Raw genomic sequence first — 25,200 nt, 5'->3', positions numbered from 1 at the left:
AGAGCATTTGATTTAAATGGCATATTTGTGAGTGATATGCGAATTTAAAGGGGACCTATTATGCCCTTTTTGCAAGATGTAAAATAAGTCTCTGATGTACCTAGAGAGTATTTATGTGAAGTTTCAGCTCTAAATACACCACAAAAAATGTTTTATCAGTCTTTGAAACGGCCCCTTTTAGGCTTTAATCCAAATTACGCCATTTTGGTGACTGTCTCTTTAAAATCTTTAAATTCAAGTGAAATTGTTGGACAACAGTGTTCATTTATGTGTCCTAAATCTCCACATTTGGTTACACACATTATGTTTTGCAGGTACAGTGTGAAAACTTCATTGGCAGATGGCTGCTTCTCATTCAGGGCTGTTTATGCTAATGAGGGAGAGATCTTAACTAATGGGCGCGGCTAAAATATCAATCAAAGTGTTTCTGCAGAGGATTTTTTTAAATTATAAACTAAGTGTACAAAAGTGATTTTAAATACAAAGAAGCAAAAATAAGCGATACAAGCATTGTATTGTCTGTTATTGTGTGTGTGGATGTGTGTGAGATTGAGAATCACTGGCCGAGGCTCACTAAAAGAAAGGCTGTTTGACATCAATCAGAGTACGAGTACATTAAGACCCTCTGGTGGGCCATAAAGCCTCAAATCACGTGACCAATGACGGTCCACTCCTTAAGTCAATATATCCGCCTCCACTGTGGGTTTGTGCAAATACAGATTGGGAGATTGTGTGCTGATCTAAACCTTTCACATGCAGAAATGTTCTCTGTATATAATCAATTAAAAGGAATCATTAATAAAAAAAAATCTAATTAAATTTCAACAGGAAAATATATGTTATTACCATGTAAATATCATGAACATGCCTCTCCTTCAGAGGATTAACATTAATATTGAATATTAATATTTCAATAAATATAATATCAGTGTTAGGAATTGAAGTGACTTTCAAAACATATACATGTCAAACAATCAGTAAATATGTCTCATCCTAACTCAGGCAATTAAAGTGTGTTGTATGAAAATTATGTTCAAATAGGCAAACTGGCAAATATTCAAAATATGTAAATATTTAAAATATATATATATAAAACTATTTTCAAAATCATTCAACATAAAAAATAATAATATTACTAATGAAATCAAGAAGATATTTTAAACGTAAATTGTATTTTTTATATCTTAAAACAATTTTACATTTAATTAAAACATTTTAAATAGATTATAATGTATTGTTGTTCTTTTTTATTTCATAGATTTTTAAAATGTAAATTTTTTTTAAATGAATTAAATATAACACCATTTTAATGTAATTTCATTTCACTGAAGGTTCTTCAAATATGTTTCATTATATTTAACTCAATGTCAATTTAACTCAATTAATTCTATATAATTTCATTTTTAAAAGTAACTACTATTCAAAAAAATTTGATTTTAATTATTCAACTTATTTTAACTTTATCACTGGTGGTCTTGAGGAGGGACCCTTCATATGATAGCATATCGCTATGTAGATTATATACATAAAAGTGCTATATAAGCTATAAAAATCCATTCCTTCATTCAACTTATTTAAATCAATTTATATTTAACTGTAATTTAATCACACTAATTTATTTTTTATTTAATTGTACAAACTTTTTATTTTAACTTTATAATATTCAAATTAATTTGAACTCACTTTATTTAAACTTAAATTTACTTTCAATAACTTTATTCCAATTCACATAAACAAGATTTTAATGCATCTTTAACTGTACACTAAATTAAATTCAGGTTAAACTTCATGGCATCCAATCTGACAAAGTTATCTTCTCCACAAAGAACTACAAATGGTGCTAAAGATTGCGCAGGAGAGGAAGTGAACTGAACTGAACTGAACTGAAGCTTTCATAATGATGCCACTTAAACAGTAATGGTTCTCTTCCTCTCCATCTCTCTGCACCCGCACCACAGGTGGAATGAAGACATCCATCGGTTTCACTCTAACCGGTTTGACAGGTCCCTCCCAGAGAGCAGGTGTGTTACAACCACAGTCAGTCCACGCTTTACTAGCTTTACAACTAGCATAGTGTAACGTCACAGTCGACTCACCAATACTTACATTTACATTAAAGAATTTCAGAGGTATATTCAAGGCAAGAAACTGCACATCAATAAGGCATGAAAAGTACAACAAAGTCCAAAATAACTAATAATGCATTAATATGTATACAGTGAAGCAAATTATGTATGAACAAATCCCTCCGTAAAACCCTCCAGAAGAAAGATTTTGAAAACAACTGTAAGTCTGTGAGTGCTGCTAGATTTATTTTAAGAAAACATTTTGTAACAATATGTTGTAATTAAAATGTGCAGACACAAATGAATAAAGTGCTATAAAAGAAACGCTTAATAATATTGTTAGGATGTTTTCTCTACAATAGACAAAACAAAATCACTTTATGAAAAGCCAAGAAAGCTGCGAATCTCAAAATTGAGAGGTGCATGAAAAAGAACACATTATTTTTTCTTACAGTGTCTCATCTCTAAATGTATTAGTGTATCTGTTTCAAAAGCTTTTTACAAAGAGAAACTTCCAGCATGGGATAAGATATGCTAACTGACTATTACACACCAGAGACAACGAAAGGGCAGAAAAACAGAGATAATGTCAGAGAGACCAGTCCGGCGAGATTCCTGGAGTTCCTGAGCGCGTAGTGCAAACAGAGGGCATGGAGACACGTAAACATTCACCAGAACATTCTTCAGCCCTGCCGCTGTGTGTTCAGCAAACAGGTGTCACGTGAATCTCTGGCACTCGGGATATTTCAGTCAGCCATTTCACATTTATTTACTCTGAGAAGCTAAATTTCCTCCTGATACTTTTCAGAATCTATAGTCAATACAAGCGATCTTCACTTCTATTTTACAAAGTCTCGAAAGAGAACAACAAATGGTAGGCATACAACTGCGTGAAAAGTATGCAAAAATATTACTCAAGTGAAAGTGCTGATAGTGAGTGAATCTTTTACTCAGTTAAAAGGGAAGTAGTTGGACAAAAATGTACTTGAGTATAAAAGTAGAGCTTCAAATTGTGCTTCAGTATTAAACATAAAACTGAGAGAGGGAATTCTTGTCAACATATTCAATCTTCGTTGTAAAATAAATCTTCTAAGTAAAATAAACATCTGTAAATTTAGCAGACAGTTAAGAGGGGGCAGGGGTCAAAATCATCAATAACACCAAGTGCAAGAAATACAGCCCTTAAAGACACACTTCATACCTTTTTTATGCCACAGTAATACTTCAGTAATAATAGTCTATAATATATAATTATAATATCATTTATCCACTCCCAGTAAACTCCCTAGAGCATGGTTTACAAATAATACAACACAGAATGCTTTTTAACAGTACACACGTTTTAACGGTGAATAAACCCTCTAAAATCTGGCTTTTCACCTATTTGTAAAATTTGTATTTGTAAAACCCCTAAAGATTTGTAAACTTAAAAACATTTTAAAACAAAAACAAAATCACAAGTTAATTAAATATTTGTGCATCCTGCCAGTACACTCGACAGAAAAATGGAAAAACTCATTTAAAATTAACCACTTGAAAATGTTCAGTTTCTGTGGATTTATTGGACTTATCAGGTAAAACTTTGGTGTTGTGTTGTATAAAAAGAAATATGGATGTGAAAATTCCGGAAAGATGGCAACCTATTTATTTTATGGAACATCTTAAAATTGTAACAACTGTTATCAGTGGTTTACAGAATAGATATAAAACTCCATGTTAAATACATACTTATGAATCATAAATACTGAGAAAATTTGACTTTTTCCCACATTCATCTCTTATTTTTTCCCATAGCTATATGGTGTAAAGTTAAGTTTGAATTGTAATTAAGTAAACTACAAATTCTTAAAAATTATACTTAAGTGTAGTTACTTAATAAGTAAAACAGCTTCTTTTTTTTATTATTTCACACCCTGAAGATATGATACAATAAAAAAGAATCATTGGTCAGGGCTCATCATATTGTCTCGGACTCTGAGTTCAAACTTTCCCAGCATCAGTGTTTCTCAAGTGCTGCAGTCTCTGAGTCAGCAAACAGTATTAAACTGGATGCAGCTTATAATGCCAAACATTTTCCCCTCCTCAGCTCTTGAACTTTGCTCAGGGTGTATTTCAGCAAAGTACCAACAAATAAACTTACAATACCATCAGAGGCTGAAGTTATATGCCTTTATCTAAAAGTCTCTGCATTATTCATTACATGCTAGATGTGGATATTTATGTTTTTTGCACATCAGTGAAGAGCTATTTTAATGTATCGCCACTTATCACAGAACCGTAAATGAAATGCATTGACTGGAAACAAAGCTTAAGTGGATTTAAATAAAATGAATCAGACAAACAATGGGATGAGGATGCAATGAAGGTCAGATTCAAACTTCTTTATGAGAACCAAAGAGCAAAGTGACTAGATTAACTTCTTGAAAAAAGTTGCATATTAAGTAAAATAAAGTAACTGGTACAAAATAAATATAAATTTTTAAACTTTTTTAATAACAAATAATATAATAATGTTAACACTTAATTTGAGTTAGCCACCAAGGAAAAGATTTGCATTTACATATAGTTAACCTGTAGAACAGATTTTTTACTAACATAAAGTAAAAATATAAACAGATAGATAAACAAATTCAAAATATTAACATAAATCTGAATATTTTTTACATGCACTAAAAATAAAAATGTGATTCTTTAGCATTTACAAATGCTGTATTTATAAAAGCAAATCTCTATCTGTGTTCTAAATGATTGAGCTTGAAAGTTTTTGCATTCCATATAGCAAACAATATATGTGTAACAGATCTCTTTCATACATTAACATGACAGAGACCCTAAATGTACTCTAAATGTAAATTATCAAATTCTCTTAAATTTACAAATCAGGGTAAAAAACACAGGGCAAAAGCAGAGAGAAAGCAGAAAGTTTTATCCAGTGGATCATTAATTAAAGCATTACTTTTCAAGAAATACAATCAGTCTGCTTATTAATAACCTTAAAAATGTAAAAATCGGTGTTGTAACAACATGTTGTTGTTTGAAAAAGTTTTTTTTTTTTTTTGCTTTATATAACATTTATTTAATGTTTTAAGATAAATATTTTTTTCTTGTTCAACTTAAGCATGCAAGGCTGTGCTATAAAAATATATATATATTTAATAATATGGTAATATCTATTGAATTATATACTTTATATAAATTATTGAATTATATTTATTCATTTATATGCCCCATTAATTAAATTAAGTATTTGCCCTTCAAGGCTTAATATCAAATTTAAAGACTAAAAGAAAACAGATAATCAGAAAATGAGTTTAATAAACACTGAAAAATCTTTCACTGACTATATAAATACACAAAAAATATATATTTCACAATTAATATGTTCCATATTTTTTATAACTTTCTTTTTCAACAATGTAAAGTTTAACATTTCATCTTAATAGTACAAACTGCTTGTGTCTATTTTATCACATTTACACACATCTTTTCAGTTTCAAGTTTTGTCTAAACTTTGTGTGATGCGGCATTATTTAGTCAACTCTGATTTTGTGTTTCTTTCTGATCTCTCCCGCTGTCAACGGAGCAATCCGTCAATCCTGATTGGTCCTCGTACGTGCATTCGAAATGCTGATTGGCTCACGGAATGAACCTTATAGAGGCAAGCTAGAGTTTGACTTTGTAAAACCTTTTTTGCTTTTTAAATAAAAAGTCTTAAAATATAAACAACATCACATAATGTAAACAAATTGTCATTTAATAAATTAATAACTCAATTTTGACAAAAGAAAATGTCAGATAGAACCTAATAATTCTGAGGTTCTCACAAAATAGCATTTTTAAAAACATTTTTATAATGGTATAATTTAAAAAAAACATTGCAATTTCAGCCCTCAAAATGCAGAAATAAATGGCAAAAAATTAGTTTCAGTTGAAAAAAATGGTTTGTGTATAAATGTAACCAATAATTAAACTAAAACACCATCAACTATGATATTTGAACAGAATGCAGATTTGACTCAAACCTAAATTTCCCATATGAGCATCAAGGCACAATGTGACTGATTCCATGATTCTATTGACTGATTGTGATTCTATTGAATCACTAAACAAATTAATTAATGCATCAACCTGAAAAGAGGGATGCCAATGTGTGAGAGAGGGAGGAAGTATAAAGTTAGTAAAAAAATAAAAAGGGGAAAAGAAAATATGTAATGGGAACAGCAAAGAAAGTGAATGAGAGATGTTGCAGTCTGCAATTTTCGAATGAGGACAATGCGCTCCACTGAGAGATCTAATTGCAATACCTGGCAACAGGATTTATTCAATTAGGTAATGTAGGAGAGAGTCTGTGTGTGTATATGCAGCGCAGCCCACCGATGAAACACGAGATGAGGTCAATGTAAACCTCTCAAAACAAAACATGCTAGAGAGAATGAGGGTAAAATATTAACAGCATTAAATGTAAAGTATAGTTCACTCAGAGATCATTTCTCTGCTCATGTCATTACTAAATCGTATGATGTTACTTATTTCCTCATAGCAATATACAATACATAATGAGCAAGCTTTTGTTTGAGGAAGGTCTATACCACTATACATTTCACATCTTTAGTTATAGGATATCTTTAAGTGAGGAACATTTATTTGTAATGAGACAGTTCACCCAAAAATGAAAATCTGCTTTAAATTTATTTGCCCTCGGGTTTAAAAAGCATATATAGGCAAAACAAAGTTATTACTTTTTGTGTCTAACTATGAGATATGAAGCTAAATGACTGGTCCAAGAAATTAAACAATATTAACAGATATTAGCTTTAATTCAAGCCACAGCAATCAGTCCTGATTTATAACAGTCTGAAACACAATATGCATGTTGCATAATGACATATGACAAATGTCATAAATAGGCCCACACGGAAACTGCGCAAGCAGAAATCTACAGATTTCCACAGATTTTTAGCCCATCAATGAGTCTATATATTTACTTGGGTAATTGTGCATAAATTTATATTTATTCAGTTTTGTAATTAATTTTAGTAATATTATTGACTATGAAATATGAAAATTTATGAAAATGTTCATACGATTTATTTTCAATCTGTTTGTAAAGTAATATTCTTTGTCTTTTAGTAGATATGTTTGATGACAGATTTGCTTTGTTTACAAATAAGTGGATCTAATTAGATTTGCATTGCAAACATTAACTAAAAGTTAAAAATGCATTATTTTTTAATTGAATATATTATGTTTTTGGTTATGATACTCACAAAAATCCTTCCACATAAATCCTCAGATTTTTTATAAAATTCTGCGCAGAAATAGCAAAAAAAAAGTAAATTTCACAGACTTTGTCTGGCCCTAATCATAAGGTCACTTCTTGAAAATCTGGAATCTGAGTTGACATTTTTAAATATTTAGAAATTTAATTTAAAACACATATTACTAAACGAAAAAATAATAATATTTACAGAAGAAAAATACAAAATATCTTCATTGAACATGATCTGTACTTAATATTCTAATGATTTTGGCAAAAAAAAGTCAATAATTTTGACTCTAAAAAATACCTGTGCAACCAAAGAATAAATGTTTGTGGTCCGACTCTGCGGTAACATATATGCAGGTGCAAACTCAAACATGAGCTGATGTTCAGTGTCTTGCGCAGACTGATTGTTTCACTTCATAAGATCTCAATGTATTGTCACTTTCATTATTTTTGTTTTGCCACGAAAAGTGCCAGAAACCCTTATGAAATCACCAACAACCATGGTTTCAGCTCAAAATCTTATTTAATGTTCTGCTGAAGAAAAAAAAATTAATTTACTTGGATGAACTGAGGTTGAGTAAATTAACTGCAGATTTTCATTTTTGTGTGAACTTTTGCTTCATAGCTGGATAATCCATCTAATGGAAAGCAGCTTAAAAATGAATGAATTGATTCATTTATTAATGTTGCCTCCAAACTGTTGACCAGTGTTTGGAAAAAAAAATGTCATCAGCCCTGTTTGAAAACCCTGCAAATGTACAGGTTGAAAGTCTTAAGTATTTTGCAAATGACCTCTAAAAAAGTGAGAAAAAACACCCTCAATTCTCCTCCCTAATCCCAGTGACTCCTAAGAATCACAATTTGTCTCTGTCTTTGTCAACGTCCTTAGAAGAAAAAACTTCAAAGTCTGAACTATTTTTTCCACCACAAAAAAGCGACAGATGGAGAGAATTGGTTCGTCATGCCTCTTCCTCCCTTCCTCTCAGAGGTGCTGAAGACAACTTTGTTTTCTTTCGCTCTGTAACGAAGGAGAAGCGGTCTAAAGCATGCCACTAAAGAAGAAAAAAAGTCCCAAATGAAAAACAGACAGAAACACCAACTGCACCGCAAGGCAACTTTAGCCCTTTAGCCTAGCATAAATTATTCCCACCCAACCTATCCACAGAGAGCAAGAGAGATGCAGACTCCAGGAATGGCCTCCTTTAAAGCTGTTGGTGCAATTACAGGCCATGCCAGTGAATAAGTGCCATACAGCCTAATTTAAACTGACGCTGCTTTATTAAAGGGTTTAGAATAGCATCAAACGTTAAACGCACCACCCTCCTCTTCACGCTTTTCTGCCATGAAGTTTGAGGAAGAGAGATAAATGGGTGCATGTGAGAATATAATGGATTATATTGAAAAGATGTTGTTAGTTTGTTTTAGAATTGTTTTGAATTTATCATGTTTATTTCCTTTATTTCTTTTTATCAAAATTACTTCACAATTGTTAATTTCATGAAATTAAACCAGTGAAATCTTTCAATTGCCCATTTTCATTCATGGACTTGCTCAACATGGGATGCTTCGAGGTTTTGTTTAAACCTGTAATATTTATAGTAGTATACCGCAACTGCTCTTTTAAAAAAAAATTGAATTGGCTTTTTGCTGAAAAAAGGTCCCGACCTCTGGTCTAAAGTGTTTTGAGTATTGAAAAGTTAAGCTAGTTGTCAAACATGTTTCTAAAAATAATGAATGACTTGCATTTATAGTATCATTAGCTTGCTTAATTTTCAAAAAAATTATCTTATATTTTGTGTTACATGTATTAAACTAAAATGTAATTGAATAAAATATAAAATAATATTAAATAAAATATAAATGTTCCCACTTAAAAGAAAATATTTTATTAAAAAAATACTTTTCAATTCACCACAATGGGAGTAAAATGCAGTAAAACTGGATGGCATGTAAATTTTGGTAATTTTGCTGTTCAGTCAATACTGACTGAAAAAAGGTTGTTTGCAGGGCTGGGAGATAAAATCAATATCCAAAATCAAACACCATTGTCAATATCAGTCATAAAAAAAAGTTCAGTATGTAATTAGGGGATGAATTGCTGTAGTTTTATTAAAATGTGGCTGCATGTGTGGCTTGGAAGCAATGCTAATAAGCTTAGGGTGTGAGTTCGTCATTTCTAATAGAAATGAGCACAAACATGGGAGCAATGTGCACATGGTGTGAAAACAGAGCGCACAAAATGCACGCGCACTTTCCAGGTACACCTAGTTGAAAAACATCTGAACTTTTTCGAATGCCTCGAGTGCTATACACTTTGTATAGAATATACACATTTCATATTAACGGCAAACTAATTACCTCAGACAAACACAGAGTACGTGCTTGCGCTTGTAACTAAAATTAGAATAACAGCAAACCCAAAAATGACTGCCATATAGCAGCAGTAAGGAGATTGTAAATAAAAAAGGATGTCGCCAGAGTAGCTTTTTGGTTTCTTTTCTTGTGCATCCCAGCTACTAGTTCCCCATCTGAAAGATTTTATAGTATAGTTGTAATGTAGTCGTTTAACTTCTCAATTTGTAATTTTACTATATGTTTTTTGAATAATGATGGTTAGTTCATTTACTTGAAAGCTCAGATTTGATTATCATAATTTGTTTTGTTTACAGAGTTTGATGTTCACTGTACCATTATTATTGACACCTTACACATGTTGATCTACCTTTTCCATTGCACACAATTTGTAACATTTTATTAACCAAGTTTGAGAAGTCTCTTTAACACTTATCTTTATTTTATTATAAAGAGATCAGATATTTAGTTTAAATATTTTAGTTTTTGACTATTAAAACTATTTGTCTTTGTAATGTTGGTAAATTAAAATAAAGTGGTTAAAAATCATCTTAATATACCAAAATGTACTATAAAAGGATATTCAATAATTTTCGATATGGAATGATATATATAAAAATCATCAAATTCATATTAAACAATAATTAAATCAATCCATTATTTAATACATTAATCTTATTAATTCATTCATGAGATTATCAAAAATATATAAATATTTATTTTTATTCAGCAAAAACAATAGCATTGTGATGTATCACAATGTGACATGCATCACTGTGAAATAAAAATTCCCTCAAAGGCTTATAAGAAATAAAAAATTAAATGGACGTAGATAACATGTGACAAACTGGAACAATGAGCATGTGAGCAGATGACAATAAAGAGAGAAGAATGACCCTGCTGACTTACTGCAGGCAGAACATGATGGATCTCAACAGACAATGTGTGCATGTGTGTGCGCGTGTATATGCATGTATGCGTGCGCCTCTGACCCTGTCAACTGGGACGGCGCTGAGCTCTTGCGGTCACATAAACGCCATTCGCATCCCAATACCATGACTTCAGTAACTATGGCTATAAAGACACAATGGTAGAGCACGTAAAGACAAAATAATGAAGACGAACAGAGAAAGGAAGCAATTAAAAAGGTGTTGATGAGTGGTACGACTATGCACAGAATCCAACATCATAAATGAGTGCATGATTGCACATGTCCCTCATTTCACTGAAAAGAAGGATGGGGGACAATGATGGCAGCAGATGTGGCATACAGTGGCCCTCACTGTCAGGAGAAATCCTACTGTAAACATATGACAGCTTCACCTTCACAGCTGCAAACTGTCACACACACCCCTCCTCCGTCCCACCACAAACATACCAACAAATGGCATCACACTTTTAAAAATTAGGGTACAAAAGGTGTCACTAGTAGGACCCCTTCAAAAAGTGCACATTTGCACCTTAAAAGGTTACAATTTGGTGTCTAAAAGGTGCATATCCTCTTACCATCTGCATGAAATGTGTGTTAGTGCAACTGAGCGTTAGGAACTGGTTGATCTTGCGAGCTTTATAACAACTGCTTTGCTTTTCCATGGGCTGGAGGGACACTGTAGAGCCAAATCTGACGTTCCTGAATATGTCTCTTTCCTAAAAATGCAAATGTAGTAGCAACAAATAAAAACACACCACCTATGCTAAATGCTATTAATGTTAAAGTCTGCATTGTATAAAAAACTGACTCTTCTTATTTTAATATGTATGTAATAGTGCTTGTTATAAACAATGCGTCTGTGCTCTTCATTATTCACTTGTTAAGGCCCAATCCCAATTCTACCCCTTAGCCCTTCCCCTTCCCCAATTCTTTTTAGCTTGAAGGCATAACACTAAGGGGAAGGGCTAGATAGCCCTTGAAACTGAGATTTGTCAGGACCACACTTGAAACCAAGAGGTAAGAAAATTTCCCAAAATACACCAGGTACAGCGGCAGCATGGTTACATACGCAAGTCAGGAGATGTATGAATTAGTGTTTTTTTGGCATTATTAAGAATTTTTACAACAATCAAGCATGTTTTAATACATTCATAAGGGCGATCATGTTTTACTGTCATGCTTTAAAAAAACGATAACAAAATGCTAAATTTCGCTATCTATAATCCATAATAATAACTCCTGTATAGTAGTCCCATAACATACTTTCACATCTGTCACTCGATGACATTCGAATATCCTATCAGAAAAGTCTTGTGGCTGGAATTGACCTTTTTACAGTGTCTGGTATAATGTTAATGGTCTTTTTGTGTTTAGATGAATATGGCCACGGTGCAAATGCACAGTACCGTTACGATCTTATTGCCACAATATCATTATGATAACATTATATTGTTACATTCAGTGATTTCCTGAAGATAAACACCAAAAAATAACACAACTGGAATAACTACAGCAGTCACCACTAAAAAATAGAATTGGGCCTTAGTCTGTTGTCATGTGAAGCAGCTTCCAAGTTGAAACTGGAGGCTCAACTAATAAACATTTACAAAATGATGTAATACTTTCGAAAATTATGACCACAATATCCATGCCTAAGATGAACAGAAAGTGATACACTTTATATAAATTGTTAAATCATTGTGATGCAGTTGTGTCAATGGCAATCTATGGACTATCTCACTGCAATTTGTAACTTTGTGGTCAAGTACCTGATTGGTAAGAAATCTCATTCGTACAATTTAGTGTGATTTGCCTATGCCCCAATAACGGTTGGGTTCAGGTGTGGGCTTAGGTGCAAATTAGCCACTAGTTACGTTTCCTCGTGAGATTAGTTGTGTATTATGTTTTTATAAGAAATTTACTTTAGTGTGTGATATGACTAAAAAGGGGTCACAAACGAATATTTCACGACTTAACGACTTAACAAGTGGATTTTGTAAAAAATCATTCTCCCTCATGATCTTTAATCAAATATCATAAACTGTCAGTGTGTTTTGTTTCTGCACTGCCTTTGTGGGAGACAGTGGTTCTAAACACATATGATATGATGCATCCACATTTCTCCACAACTGAGTACAAACTTGTATTTAAATCTTCATCCATTGTGTTAAATTGGATAACTGTCACAACAGAGGAAAAAGGAATATCTTGGATTTCGTTTCATGCTGACTTTTGTACAGAAAGAGATTACAAGTGATAATAGTCTGTTCAAAATTGTGTTCAGCTGCCATTTCAAATATGGTGTTCAAACCACTCAAAAAGTTTCTTTTTGTGTTGTTAGTATGGTAATGCTAACACCACCCTCAGCCCTCTGACACCAGCAGTTCTTCTTTCAAGCCCAGCAATATTTTAGTAATACTTAAGAAACACTTTTCTTCATTTAAAGCCGTGCTTTGGGTGTTGAAAGCTCTGGCTTGAAACCAGCACTCGATCTGTTGTTGGTGGTAGAGGAGTAAAAGTTTACATAAAGTTTTTTTTTTATTAATATTTTAAGTAAAAGGATCTTGATTTTTTTCACAGCCTTCTTTGCTCACTTTTTCCAAGGGTGCCAATATTAGTACAAGGCACTGTATTAACACCCAAAAACTACAAAAATGTACATTTTGAAAAGGTACTGCCCCAGCAAAAGCTGTTATGTCTGTTTTTCTGAGATTGCAGGATGGTTTAGACATGAACAAACTTTAGTCATAACATCCAGCACCAGCACAAGTGTTTTAAATCACAGATAGAGGTTTTCCACAGTTCAAACTGAAGATTTGATTTGGTTAGAGAGCACGAATGGCATGTATCTACGAAATGAATTAAAAACAGAATATGTGACAAGCTGAGATAAGGTGATCACAGAGCTGGATTTCTTTGATTTAATGACTGAAATGTTGCAGGAAAAGTTATTTATATCAGAGGCGGAATGTTCCGGGAGGGTTTTGTTGTGGGAAAGAATCAGACTTCCTTTTGTAAAATACTAACACATGGTTATTAAATTTAATTGCCTGATCCTTTTTTCCTTCCGAACGTGGGGTGCATCCTTCCATGGGTGTGGGTGTCTGTATGTGTGTGTTTAAGAACGTCCTGTTGAAATGTTGGTCTCCGTTTCTAAAACAAAGACCTTTTCAAGCAAAGACAAAAGTACACAATATCCAGACATCAATGTTGTTTCTATTATTTTTATGATTTAAATTAGTTCCCAGAGATGGGTTGCGGCTGGAAGGGTATCCGCTGCGTAAAAACGTGCTGGATAAGTTGGCAGTTCATTCTGCTGTGGTGACCCCGGATTAATAAAGAGACTAAGCCGAAAAGAAAATGAGTGAATGAATGAATTTAAATTAGTGCTTTCATTTATTCATTTTCTTTTCGGCTTAGTCCCTTTATTAATGGAATGGAATGAACCGCCAACTTATCCAGCACATTTTACACAGCGGATGCCCTTCCTTCTGCAACCCATCACTGGGAAATAAATTAATACTTTAAAATATTTTATATTTATTTAACATGTATATGTAATTTATTAAAGTTTAGTCATGTTAGTACTTCAACATATTTCAGTTAGCTGCCAGAGCAACATTTTAAACTCTCCCTTTTTAAAAACTTCTATAGGATTGCTTCAGTTTTATATCTATTACATAAAATAAATTTTTAAATGCTAAACTGACCACTGCGCAAAACTCAACTAAGATTTATAACTTATATTTACAAGAATGTAAACTAACTTTTTATTTAAAACACACATAAAAAAAACAACCCACCACGGGTGCAAAAGATCAAAGAACAAAATTTCCATGGTTTGCATTAAATTACTTTTATTTAAATTTTTATTTTTATATATATTTTATATATATATATATATATATATATATATATATATATATATATATATATATATATATATATATATATATATATATATAAAATATATATAAAATATATATAAAAAAATATATAAATATATATATATATATATATATATATATATTTATTTATTTTTTATTTTTTAATTATGATATTTAAGTGAGCTTTGTGACATTTAAGTAGAACTATAATTTATAAGACCAGCTATACAAATCAGAGATCAAAACATAATGCACTTGTCTTGAGTATATGTTGTATGAATTTTCATTTTAAAGCTCTGCATTTTAAAATGAAAATATTTGAAAAGAGCAAAAACCAAGATGATTAGTCCAAGAAAGGCTCATTTACATAAGAAGCAGAAATAAAAACACAAAAAGAATAAAAGAAAAAGCACCAAAGGAGAACCCATAGCCAGCCACAGACCATATCGGACACCAGGGTGGCTGTGTGCAGTCAGACTGCTATTGTTGACAATAAAAGCCTGTCTAAATCCTCTTGAACTAGTCTGACCCCCTGCAAACACTCTGCGAGACACCCCACACTTCTTTTCTTGCCATCTCTCTAATAGTAATAAGGCCGAACGAGAAGAGCCAGAGAAAGAAAAGGCCTCTTCCTTAATGAGATCTGTGTATTCAGACCCTTGGGCTTCGGCTAAACAGAGCAGTGCTGGAAAAAAAAACGCATCATGCTGGACACACAGCAACATCTCCGGAGACTCTGGGATGATAAAGCATAATCCAGCAGAATATAACAGGGTTATTCAATTAAAGTTCGAAGAGGTCCAGTCTGCATTTATTTCCCAACATTTATAGTCCAGAGAAACAAAACTAACACAGATTCAGAAGCCAATATGGCTTAATAATATGAAATACACACTGCGGGAATATTTGTTCGAATAAATATCAAAACAATAGCATTTTTTGCAGCAATAGTGGTGGATGAAGAATTAATATGTAATAGTTTACTAAAACATTCTTCATATTTCAGCCAAACTACATTAATTGGTGATTTGCAGAAAGGCCAGGATTATCCCGAGGTTAAATTCAGTTTAGCGCTTGTGTGGGAGACTGTCCTGAAAATCATCCAGAAAAGAGGGCAACGACGGCAATGCTGAGGCTATGCATGGATGATCAGAACATCTGATGTGCGCAAGTATGTTTCTGCAACGTTTCACCCTGCAGGAGAAACTTTCAAATCATGTCTCTCTGTGCTAACTATAGCCTTTTGCTACAGATGTCACAGTTATAATAATATTATCTAAAGAGGATGTTCTCCAGGTTTTTTCCACCTTTCATCAATGTCAAAGTCTGTAGTCTAGGTTGAGAATCAAGATGTTGTAGCAAAGACATTTTCTTTCCTCAGAATTAGAAAAAAAAATCATTCAAATTATATTATATAAGTAAGGTGCTAACACACTTTTATGCTGGATTGAAACTGCATGAATTAGCATGTTGCTAGCATGACTTAACATGTTTATAGCTCATATTCCATTCATATTCCATATAATCCATTCATACAGTTAGAATGGATTAACTTTTGCAGTATGGTCAGCATATAGCTAGCATGTTTCAATCAAAGCTGGCAAGTTGCTAACATGATTCTAGCATGTTACTGTGGATCTGGCAAGAGTTTAAACATAGCTAACATAAATTAGTAAGTTATAGGCTACATAGAACGAATATAGCAAGAATTAACATGTTTCTAACAAGAATGAACAATATGCTCTTGTGTCTTTAAGATGTTTCTAGCGTGAATTAAATGTGGCATATAGTTAATTGTATGAATGTATTTATGTTCTGAAAATGTTTAGCTATTAATCTGCCGCGCACAAACTGATGAAACCCATGCAGAGTTTTTGAAACCGATTCACAGATTTGCATCATTCATCCAGCAAAAGCTCAATGTTCTAACAGCCATGACTCACAATAGACTTGTTTACCTTTCAAAGCATCTGCTGATTCCCAAATCACATTCATCTTTCACTTTGTTTCATTTCTTGTGCGACTGGTTGATCTTCACTGGCCAAAAAGAGACAAGCTATTCTTATTAAGTGCTTTCCTAATGGAAAACTGGTCCAGAAGCATTAAAAAAATCTCTCATAAGCACTAAATGAACTTGCATGCCTTGCTGGATGCTTTGGCTCTGATGCTTTGAAACATGTAGGGCAGCATCTCTGACTGAAGGCAATAAAGAATGCAATGATCTTGTAAGAATAAACAGGTTAGCACTACTTAAGCTCAGATTAAACTGGAACAAAAGAGAGAGCAGATAACTTAAGAAAGAGTGAAAAAGAGCTATCAGATTTCACAGGTTTTGAGCTGTTTTGCCTCAGTATGTATGTTTGAGTACTGAACATGATATCTTTGAGAAATGCGGCAGTCAAAACAAAGACGGAAGGGCTTTATCTAAGTGCCACCCCAAGCCTTCTTCAGAATCCTCTATAGAGACAGGTAAGCTGTTGACACATGACTGAACACACACCAGCCCTGGGTACCTGACAATCAGCTGAATGTTTGCTCATCTCTTTGGTAACCTAAGCATGAATGGAGGTAATCGGTGTAACCTCCAACACTGCCACAGGAAAGAATCTGGTGAAAACCCATTTCCTTCGAGTGAAAGATAAAACTAACAGTCCTGCTTTAAAAAGAAATTTAATAAAAGACAAATAAATCTGTAATTGTGAGGTACAAAGCCAATGAGAAGATTGTGAGGATAAAAAATATCACAACAAAATTAAATAAATAAAAAAACTGGGTATAATTAAATAATTAAAAATAAATTGACAAAAATGTTAAACAAAATGGATTATTCTAAGCAATAGTATTATATATATATATATATATATATATATATATATATATATATATATATATATATATATATATATATATATATATATATATATATATATTTATAGTCCCAATATGTTCATATTGTAATAAATAAATGTGTTAATATTAAATATTATGTCTACAAAAACAATTATGAAACAGAAAGCCATATTCAGTTTGAGACATAGGTCTACAGTCAAGTTTTGAACAATTATGTCACTAAGCATGGGCCAAAGTAGCATTCTGATGGTATGAAAACGTTAGATATCATGGTTTCATATCATGGTTATTTTGATTACTACTCTAAAATGTTCTTTTTAAATGTCTGGTTAAAAAATAAAATTAATTCCTATTGAACACAATATATATTTTGTTTAAAAAAAACATTTTGGAAATTAAAATAAATTATTGACTTCAGCTACCTTTATTAGTCTGAAAAACAACTGTAACAGGCATTTTTGAATATCTGTTCAGGTTCATAGCATGTTTGCATGTTGATTTATAAGCAATTTGTTTTTCAGATGTTTACTGAATAGTAGTGTGCTGACCAGCAGCTTTTACTGTGGAGGGTCCTTTTTTTGCAAGAGATACTGTTGCCCTAAAAAAATGAAATACAATAGTCATAAAACATGTTTAAAAAGAAAAAAAACTGATATATACACCTTAGGAAGGGTATAACAGAAAAATGTTAAGGTTTCAATACCTTGACTTTTCAAAAACCGAGCTAAACCTTGAAACCAGTCCCATGCCTATATGTCAGAAATACAATTTAAAAAGTTGCAAAGTAAAGTCAAAATAATTTGAGAAAAGTTGCAACTGTAAAAATTTCAGTAGACGGATTCCATCTTTTACTTTCACATAAGTACTTAGTCATTTTAGGGAACACCTCAGATACTGTTGGCTGGTTCCTGTTGATTGTGCACCTTTTTTACAGACGCCATTATAACGACACAGATCACTGCCTATTCACGAGTCCCGCAGAAAAAAGTGATTAACAGGTGGTAATTATGTGTGTAACTTACCTTTATTCATTTACTGTATGATTTGTTTATGGGTAAAACAAAGACCATGCAAGTCAGGTAGTTTAAACGGTAGGCTACAAATAATTAATTCGTTATTAATTAATTAATTATTCATAATCAAAAATCATATCGAATCGTGACTTTAGAATTGAAAATGTAATCGAATCGAGGATTTGGAGGATCGTGACACCCTTAATGGTTATACATGATAAATGCGCTATACACATTACAATGTAAGGACACAGTTGTGTGATAAGTCAAAACGATGCCTCGCAGTTGTGCCATGTAGATTATAGTTACAGGAATTTAATGTAACAATTGTGTGAAGTTGTAGTTGAGGAAGGGAAGTCACTATTGTTAGCACAAGACATATTTGAAACTTTTTTTTTTACTCTGGGGTGAAAACGTTCATAGGTAACTGAAAAGTCAGCTAACTTAATCAATTTGTTTCATGTCATGCATTGCACAATGTGGGTCAGAATCTCAAGCACAAGGCAAGAAAGCATCACAGTTTTGTGAATGTGATAGCTAAGAGGCAGATCTCTGATAAACAGCCAACACGCATATGTCTTCTTGAATGAAATGCTCTGATACTGACAGTAAAATCAGATTTGATCTGTGAATAAGACATTTTTATAGCATCGTTCACAGTTCAATAGTGTCAAAGCAGCAGCAATAAGTCACAAGACCCCATTAGCTCAGCTGAACAGAAGCTCTCCCTTTGGATACATACAGCTTGAGAAAAAAGTGAAAAGCAACGGTCATACTGTACAAACACAAGTGTAACCAATTCCCCTTACTTAGCACTTATACTGTATGAACAAAAATGTCAATGTTTGAATGCACATAAGACCAAGCACTATAGGAATTTTTACTCAAATGCTTTCCGTGTCATGTTCGCTACCATTAAAAGATATTAAGTTCTACTTTTGGTTAGTATTTTTAACATTTAGCTATATCAGCAATAATGGCATCCAGGTCAATGAACTAAACTGACTGTATGTGTGCTCTAGGCCTACAGTATAAGGAAAAGTCTTTAGAAGCATGGTTCCAAATTGGAAGAGTAGTTCTATTTTTTTATAGACTGAAGAGTCCTCTGTTGTCCAACATAATATTTCTGCTATCACAAAGTTGCTTGATTTTCAAAATTTTTTATTATACATAATGAATTAAGCACAATTCATTCTAAAACCTGAAATGCAACGTTTTAAAATACGGATGGAAATATGAGCACTTACATTACAAAAGCAATTCAATCATCTGAATTTGACTACATCTGAAAATGAAAGTTTCGAAACATTTTACACCAACTTTACACCTCTATTAGGGAATGTATGGCAACATTTTCAGCCAAACACTGGAAACTTTTTAGTGTTTTCTCTTGTTCGACAACAATGTTTTTTGGGGACAGAAATTGCATTACAAAATTGATGTTTCTGAAAATGCAGCCATTGTTGTGTCTGTGTTAACACAAAAACACAAGAGTCTAAATATCCTACATGTGCATAGAACATAGTTAGGGAGGTGTAGATAGAAGGCAACAAACACACAACAATGGCAACAGTGTTCTTACTTCATGTTACAATCAAACGAGGAGAAGTATCATATACACAGCAAATTCTACATGCACACTAGCCCCAAGCCGTCGACAGCACATCGTCACTTCACTTCGGGTACTGCTTATTAACAAGGTCATAGCACCAAATATTTGCCTGGCATATGAAATACAGACTTTTTGCTAATTTTCGAGGATGTGTATCGTGAATGATTTTGAAAACATTGTCGTATAAATGTAAAACATTTTTTTAAATGTAAAAAATATATATATATTCCATTTTGGCTACATTGTTGATGCGTAAAAACAGCCTTATATTGTCTACTTATATTCAGAATGATTTTAAAAATATAAATATTAATAGCAGGTACAAATAGGGCCAAGCTGAAACACTTATTCACTACACCTTCATAAGTTACACCTAAATAGTAAACAAATGTTGCATAACCGCAGATGGGTGCACAAATTTCCAGGTGAGATCATTTGGTTATTCATTCACTCCTTTAACGTTCCCTCCTTTCTTGAAGCACTGAAAGAATGGGTAGCTTTCCTCATTGTTTTAAGTTGTTCTGGCTCACCGAGCTGATAGGAAGCAGAGTGTGTTCCTCTCTTTCTCCTGAAGAACACAGATGTTTAAAACTGAACTCAGGAAAAGGAAATAAACACTTCCACATGAAATCTGCCCACCGAGACCTCCACCCCTCCCTTCAGCTCATTTACACTGCGGTAAATCTATCAGCCAGCTATATAAAGACCTACAGAATGTATGCATATATGAAATGGAATTGTGGTTGATATACAATGTGACTTTCAGCAGGACTGTTTATGTAAGCCACTATGACCTGATGTGATCCAGACACTAAATACCTTCATAGTGACCCCTGACCACTGACTTTATGCCATTTCACAGTGCCTTTTCCAAGGGGTCAGGGTAGATTAGCATGATCCCTGTTTAAACCGAGGCTGTAAACATGCTAAATACACACACAAATGCATTTTCACTGCAGGCATAGCCTAATCCAGCCCGATGTCAAATCCCACACACAAGCTCCCAGACAGAGGGATGTAGAGCAGTGTGTCATTCCACCCCTTCAGAAAGAGGCTCAGAGTGGCAAACTGATCTCAGATCAGCATTTGTTTACAATCACCACAGACATGGGAGAAATCTGATACGGGATAAATTGTCCCACTGTGAGATGCATCATGATATCAAGTCATCAGCCAGTCTGGACAGACATTATCTAAAAATAATGACACTTCAAAACGGCATGTGGTGCAACCACTAGAAAGTTTTTCTAATAATCTTACACCTTGAATAATAATATAGTGGTATTGTCTAAAGTTTGATATTTTCCACTATATTTCAATATTTAATGCGATCCTGTTTTCATTTAATTATTCATTTTCTTTCCGGCCTAGTCCTTTTATTAATTAGGGGTCACCACAGCGGAATGAACTGCCAACTTATCCAACATATTTTTTACTCAGTAGATGCCCTTTCAGCCGCAACCCAACACTGGGAAACACCCATACACTCTTGCATTCACACACATACACAACGGCCAATTTAGCTTGCTCAATTTACCTATACTGCATGTGTTTAAACTGTAGGAGAAACCGGAGCACCCAGAGGAAACCCACGCCAACACGGAGAGAACATGCAAACTCGACACTGAAACGCCAACTGACCTAGCCGGGGCTCGAACCAGCGACCTTCTTGCTGTGAGGCAATCATGCTACCCACCGCCAGCGTGACACTCTCTGTACTTTTTAATATGTTTAACTTGATTGATTATTTTTACATTTTCTGTTAATTTATTCTGAATTCAAATTAATTTTTAATTATCAAGTTTTATGGTGTTGGGTAATTGCATTTTAATATATTTTGCAGAGAAAAAATGAACAGGCAAGACTAGCAAAATGAGCATTACTTCCCAGACCATGAATCTTTTCACATTTTCCTTACTTTAAGACTTCTAAAACTGCCATCTCTTGTAACTTTCATCTCTAAGTGGTCCAACTCTGCTGACATTACCAATAACACTGTTTTCTCAGCTGAAGAATAAGAGGCTTATTCCATCAATCAATACAACAGCGTTGAAAGGTATTCTTATTACATATTACCTCCAGAGAGAGAGCTGCCAGGGCACAGACTGTTAGTGAGGTCACCACAGGACTGAGTGTATCTTAATGTAAAAATCAATGAGGATTAATGAGTGAATCTGTTGTGCGCTGCATTAACTGTGCCTAAGGTTATGAACAAGCCATGCTCGTGATTAGAAACACTATACAATAATAACAGTCTGCACAAATAAACAGCTCCATACAACTGCCTTGAAGACCCACAGGTGCTTGTTGTATGAACAAAAGCGTACAAACTCTTGAACCACACGTAATCCACTTCAAGCAGAGCTTAATGCATTTCATATCAATAATTCATACTGTAGTCCAAAGCACTGGGAGTTTGAGATCATCTGTGTGCTGATGTGAAAAATAAAAGACGTTTTTTCGTTGTTGTTTCGCAAACTCACAGAAACACAGATGGTATGTGTTGCCAAAAAAACATTTTCATAATTAAGGCTGGTTACAACAGAAAACTCCCAGACAGCATGATAGATTATAAACAGCGAAACTCAACACCAGAATGTATATGAGGAGTATGTGTGTGTGTGTGAGGGAGAAAGCTGGATCTGGGCCCGGTGGTGCTCTGGGAATGCAGTCCGAGTTGATTGGCTGGTTTCCTGATATTGTCTGAAGTCATTTGGTGAAATAGGCAGAAGCATAGAGAGAGGGAAAGCAGCATAACTCAAACCATGTGATGAGGCAGAGCCCTGTGGGGAGTCACCACTGCTTTAGCACAAAGGACGGTCTGTAGTGCCTTTACCTGCAAATTATGCTCCCTCGTCAACTTCTCATAAAGGATTAAAGCGGAATACATCACCAATGGGTGTAGAAATGTGAAGAACGGCTTTACGTGTGAATTTATTTAGGAAATTGTACTTTAAAATGTTTCAAAGACTGTACAAAAGAGTGTTCAACATTATCTGACCTTCTGTCAAAAGTTTTTTTTTCAGTTCAGCTAAATGTAACCTGGGGTGAAATGTTATCCAATGCCCTTGAATAGAGATTCATTCATTATCAAGTGCGAAATGCTTTACAAGAAGTGCAAAACAAGGCTGCAAATGTATGAAAAAATGCATAAGTAATGCCACATTTTAAAAACAAATGAAAAAAATGCAGAAACTACTGCAAGTCCACCATGTTTCTACAAATGAATAAACAAATAAATAAATAATCTATAGTGAATAAAAAATAAAATATTTATAATTAGGTAAAATGAGAAAATCAGATATTTATTATAATAAATCACTTACTGTAGTAATAACTCAGCTTACTGTATTTGTTGCAATAAATAAACAATAGAAAAAATTTATTATTTATACAGAAACAAATAATAATTTTAGCATATATTATGTTGGTGTGGTAATGATTATGTACAGTTTGCAAATTAGAAATAAAACAATAAATAAAATATACATACTTTTCTTACTGTATTGATCAAAAGAACTAAAATATTTATCACAAATAATTGTTTATCTATTCATATCATATTATGTTATTGGACATGAAAAATAATAACAACTACACCTCCTATCACCCCCACTAACATAACAAATAAAAATACAGAATTAAAAGATAAACTAAATAAAAATGTAGTTATAAAAGTAAAAGTAATAAAAGTAAAGGAAAAGAAATTTTAAAATAAAAGCATGCTTCTTAACAACCACTAGCCCTATGCAGTCACATGCAAACATGAATAAATATTTTTATAAATACAGGCCTATTAGCCAACAAACCAAGCCTATATTTAGTGAACATGTGAAAATAAATAAATAAATAATACCCGGCTAATTTTAGGAAACAGTTCCTCAATGGCTTGTTTACATGAAATGCATCACACAAACCAAACAAAAGTGAAGGGGAAGCGCTCTGCTTACCTTGCCTCACAGTTTTTAACCTTATAGGTCCTTTGCAGTTCTTGATTACTGTCAGCACATCATACAGCGGCAATCCAGAGACAGAAAGCGTCTCCACTTCCAGCAGTAATTCCCCCTCGGACACTTTCCCATTTCTATACTGTACGGCGGTCTCGTTAACGTGTCCGATATAGGCGAACTCTCCGTTCTCCGCGCCACCGAGCAGCTGCACGTTCAGCTCGCCACGGGCGTCCTTGGAGACAGAGCACTCGTTAACTTTGGTGGTCCAGTGATTCTTCTTCTGTACCACTTTGGACATGATGAATCAATAAAATCCGCACAGAAACAGGTGGCTCCGCTGACAGACGACAAAACGAAACACTTTCATAAAATGAAATATCCCACGCGGTAAACTTTCTTCTCCGTCCGCTCAGTCATGAATGCAGCGTCTTCGCAGCCCCAAAAGATCCAAGAAAAAGCTCAACAAAAACAAAATCAAGCCATTGTCCGGCTCTTCACTAAATGAAATTCCCACTCCGACCGCTTCCTTAATTAGCCCGTATTGTTTTCCTCATCCTCGCGCTTTAATATTCTCGGTTGCGCGCATCTGCTTGCCTTTTCATTTCATAAACCTCTTTAAATACACTTCTTCAAGTCTGAAGTTGTTTTCAAAATAGTTTAGCGGTTTCTTAAACACTTCAAAGTACCATTCCAGCAGTTTTCTTTGGCACACAGGCAGTGTTAGCGAGCGTTTCCTCCTGGTTCACGGCTCCTTTAAACAGGTACAGCGTTTGACGTCTGTTTTGATACATTTCATCCTGTTCTGCCTGCTCGCGACTCGGGATGGAGCGAATGTCACTGGAGCGCATGCGCATTATTTCCCTTCGGACTCCTGAAGGCAATCCTCACTGCGCACGTCACCAGGTCCTAAAGCCCGTCACGAAAGAAATCATATTTACGAACCTAAGCCGATTTCTGGAAACTCTTGATTAAATGTCTCTCCCCATATAAATCTTCAAAGGCCCTCCAAGTAAATAAATTTAAACATACTCCATGAATAATCGCACCTGGACTTTATACAAGGCTATTATCAGCATCTAAAACTGGTTAATGACATTAATTGAAAACATATCCAGATTCAAGGTGTGAGCTGTAAATCATGAAAGATTTTTGTGTTTTTTAGTGAAACTTGTTGTTTAAAAAGATAAATACTCTTTCCTTAATTTGTTGCACAACCAGTTTTGTCTGTTTGCCCAGACTGTTGCTTTGTGAAGAAATTTAGCCTGGCGTAAGC

General features: G+C 33.7%; 1 protein-coding gene across 21 annotated transcripts in view; it reads right to left on the bottom strand.

Annotated features, from left to right (window-relative positions):
* magi1b (membrane associated guanylate kinase, WW and PDZ domain containing 1b) overlaps nt 1-24,756 on the bottom strand; it is a 228,228-nt gene extending 203,472 nt beyond the window's left edge. For 20 of the 21 annotated variants that reach the window (XM_087272281.1, XM_087272258.1, XM_087272285.1 and 17 more), the window contains exon 1: nt 23,928-24,756. In XM_087272281.1, coding sequence (XP_087128407.1) covers nt 23,928-24,225 — 298 coding nt within the window. In that variant the 5' untranslated portion in view covers nt 24,226-24,756. 21 annotated transcript variants of the gene reach the window in all.
* Nucleotides 24,757-25,200: the final 444 nt, after the last annotated feature.

Source organism: Danio rerio, chromosome 11 (genome assembly GCF_052040795.2).
Source record: "Danio rerio strain M-AB ecotype USA chromosome 11, GRCz13ab, whole genome shotgun sequence".
NCBI classification, from domain to species: domain Eukaryota; kingdom Metazoa; phylum Chordata; class Actinopteri; order Cypriniformes; family Danionidae; genus Danio; species Danio rerio.
The sequence above is the reverse complement of the archived record's forward strand: the minus strand, read 5'-3'. Positions and strand labels throughout refer to the sequence as shown.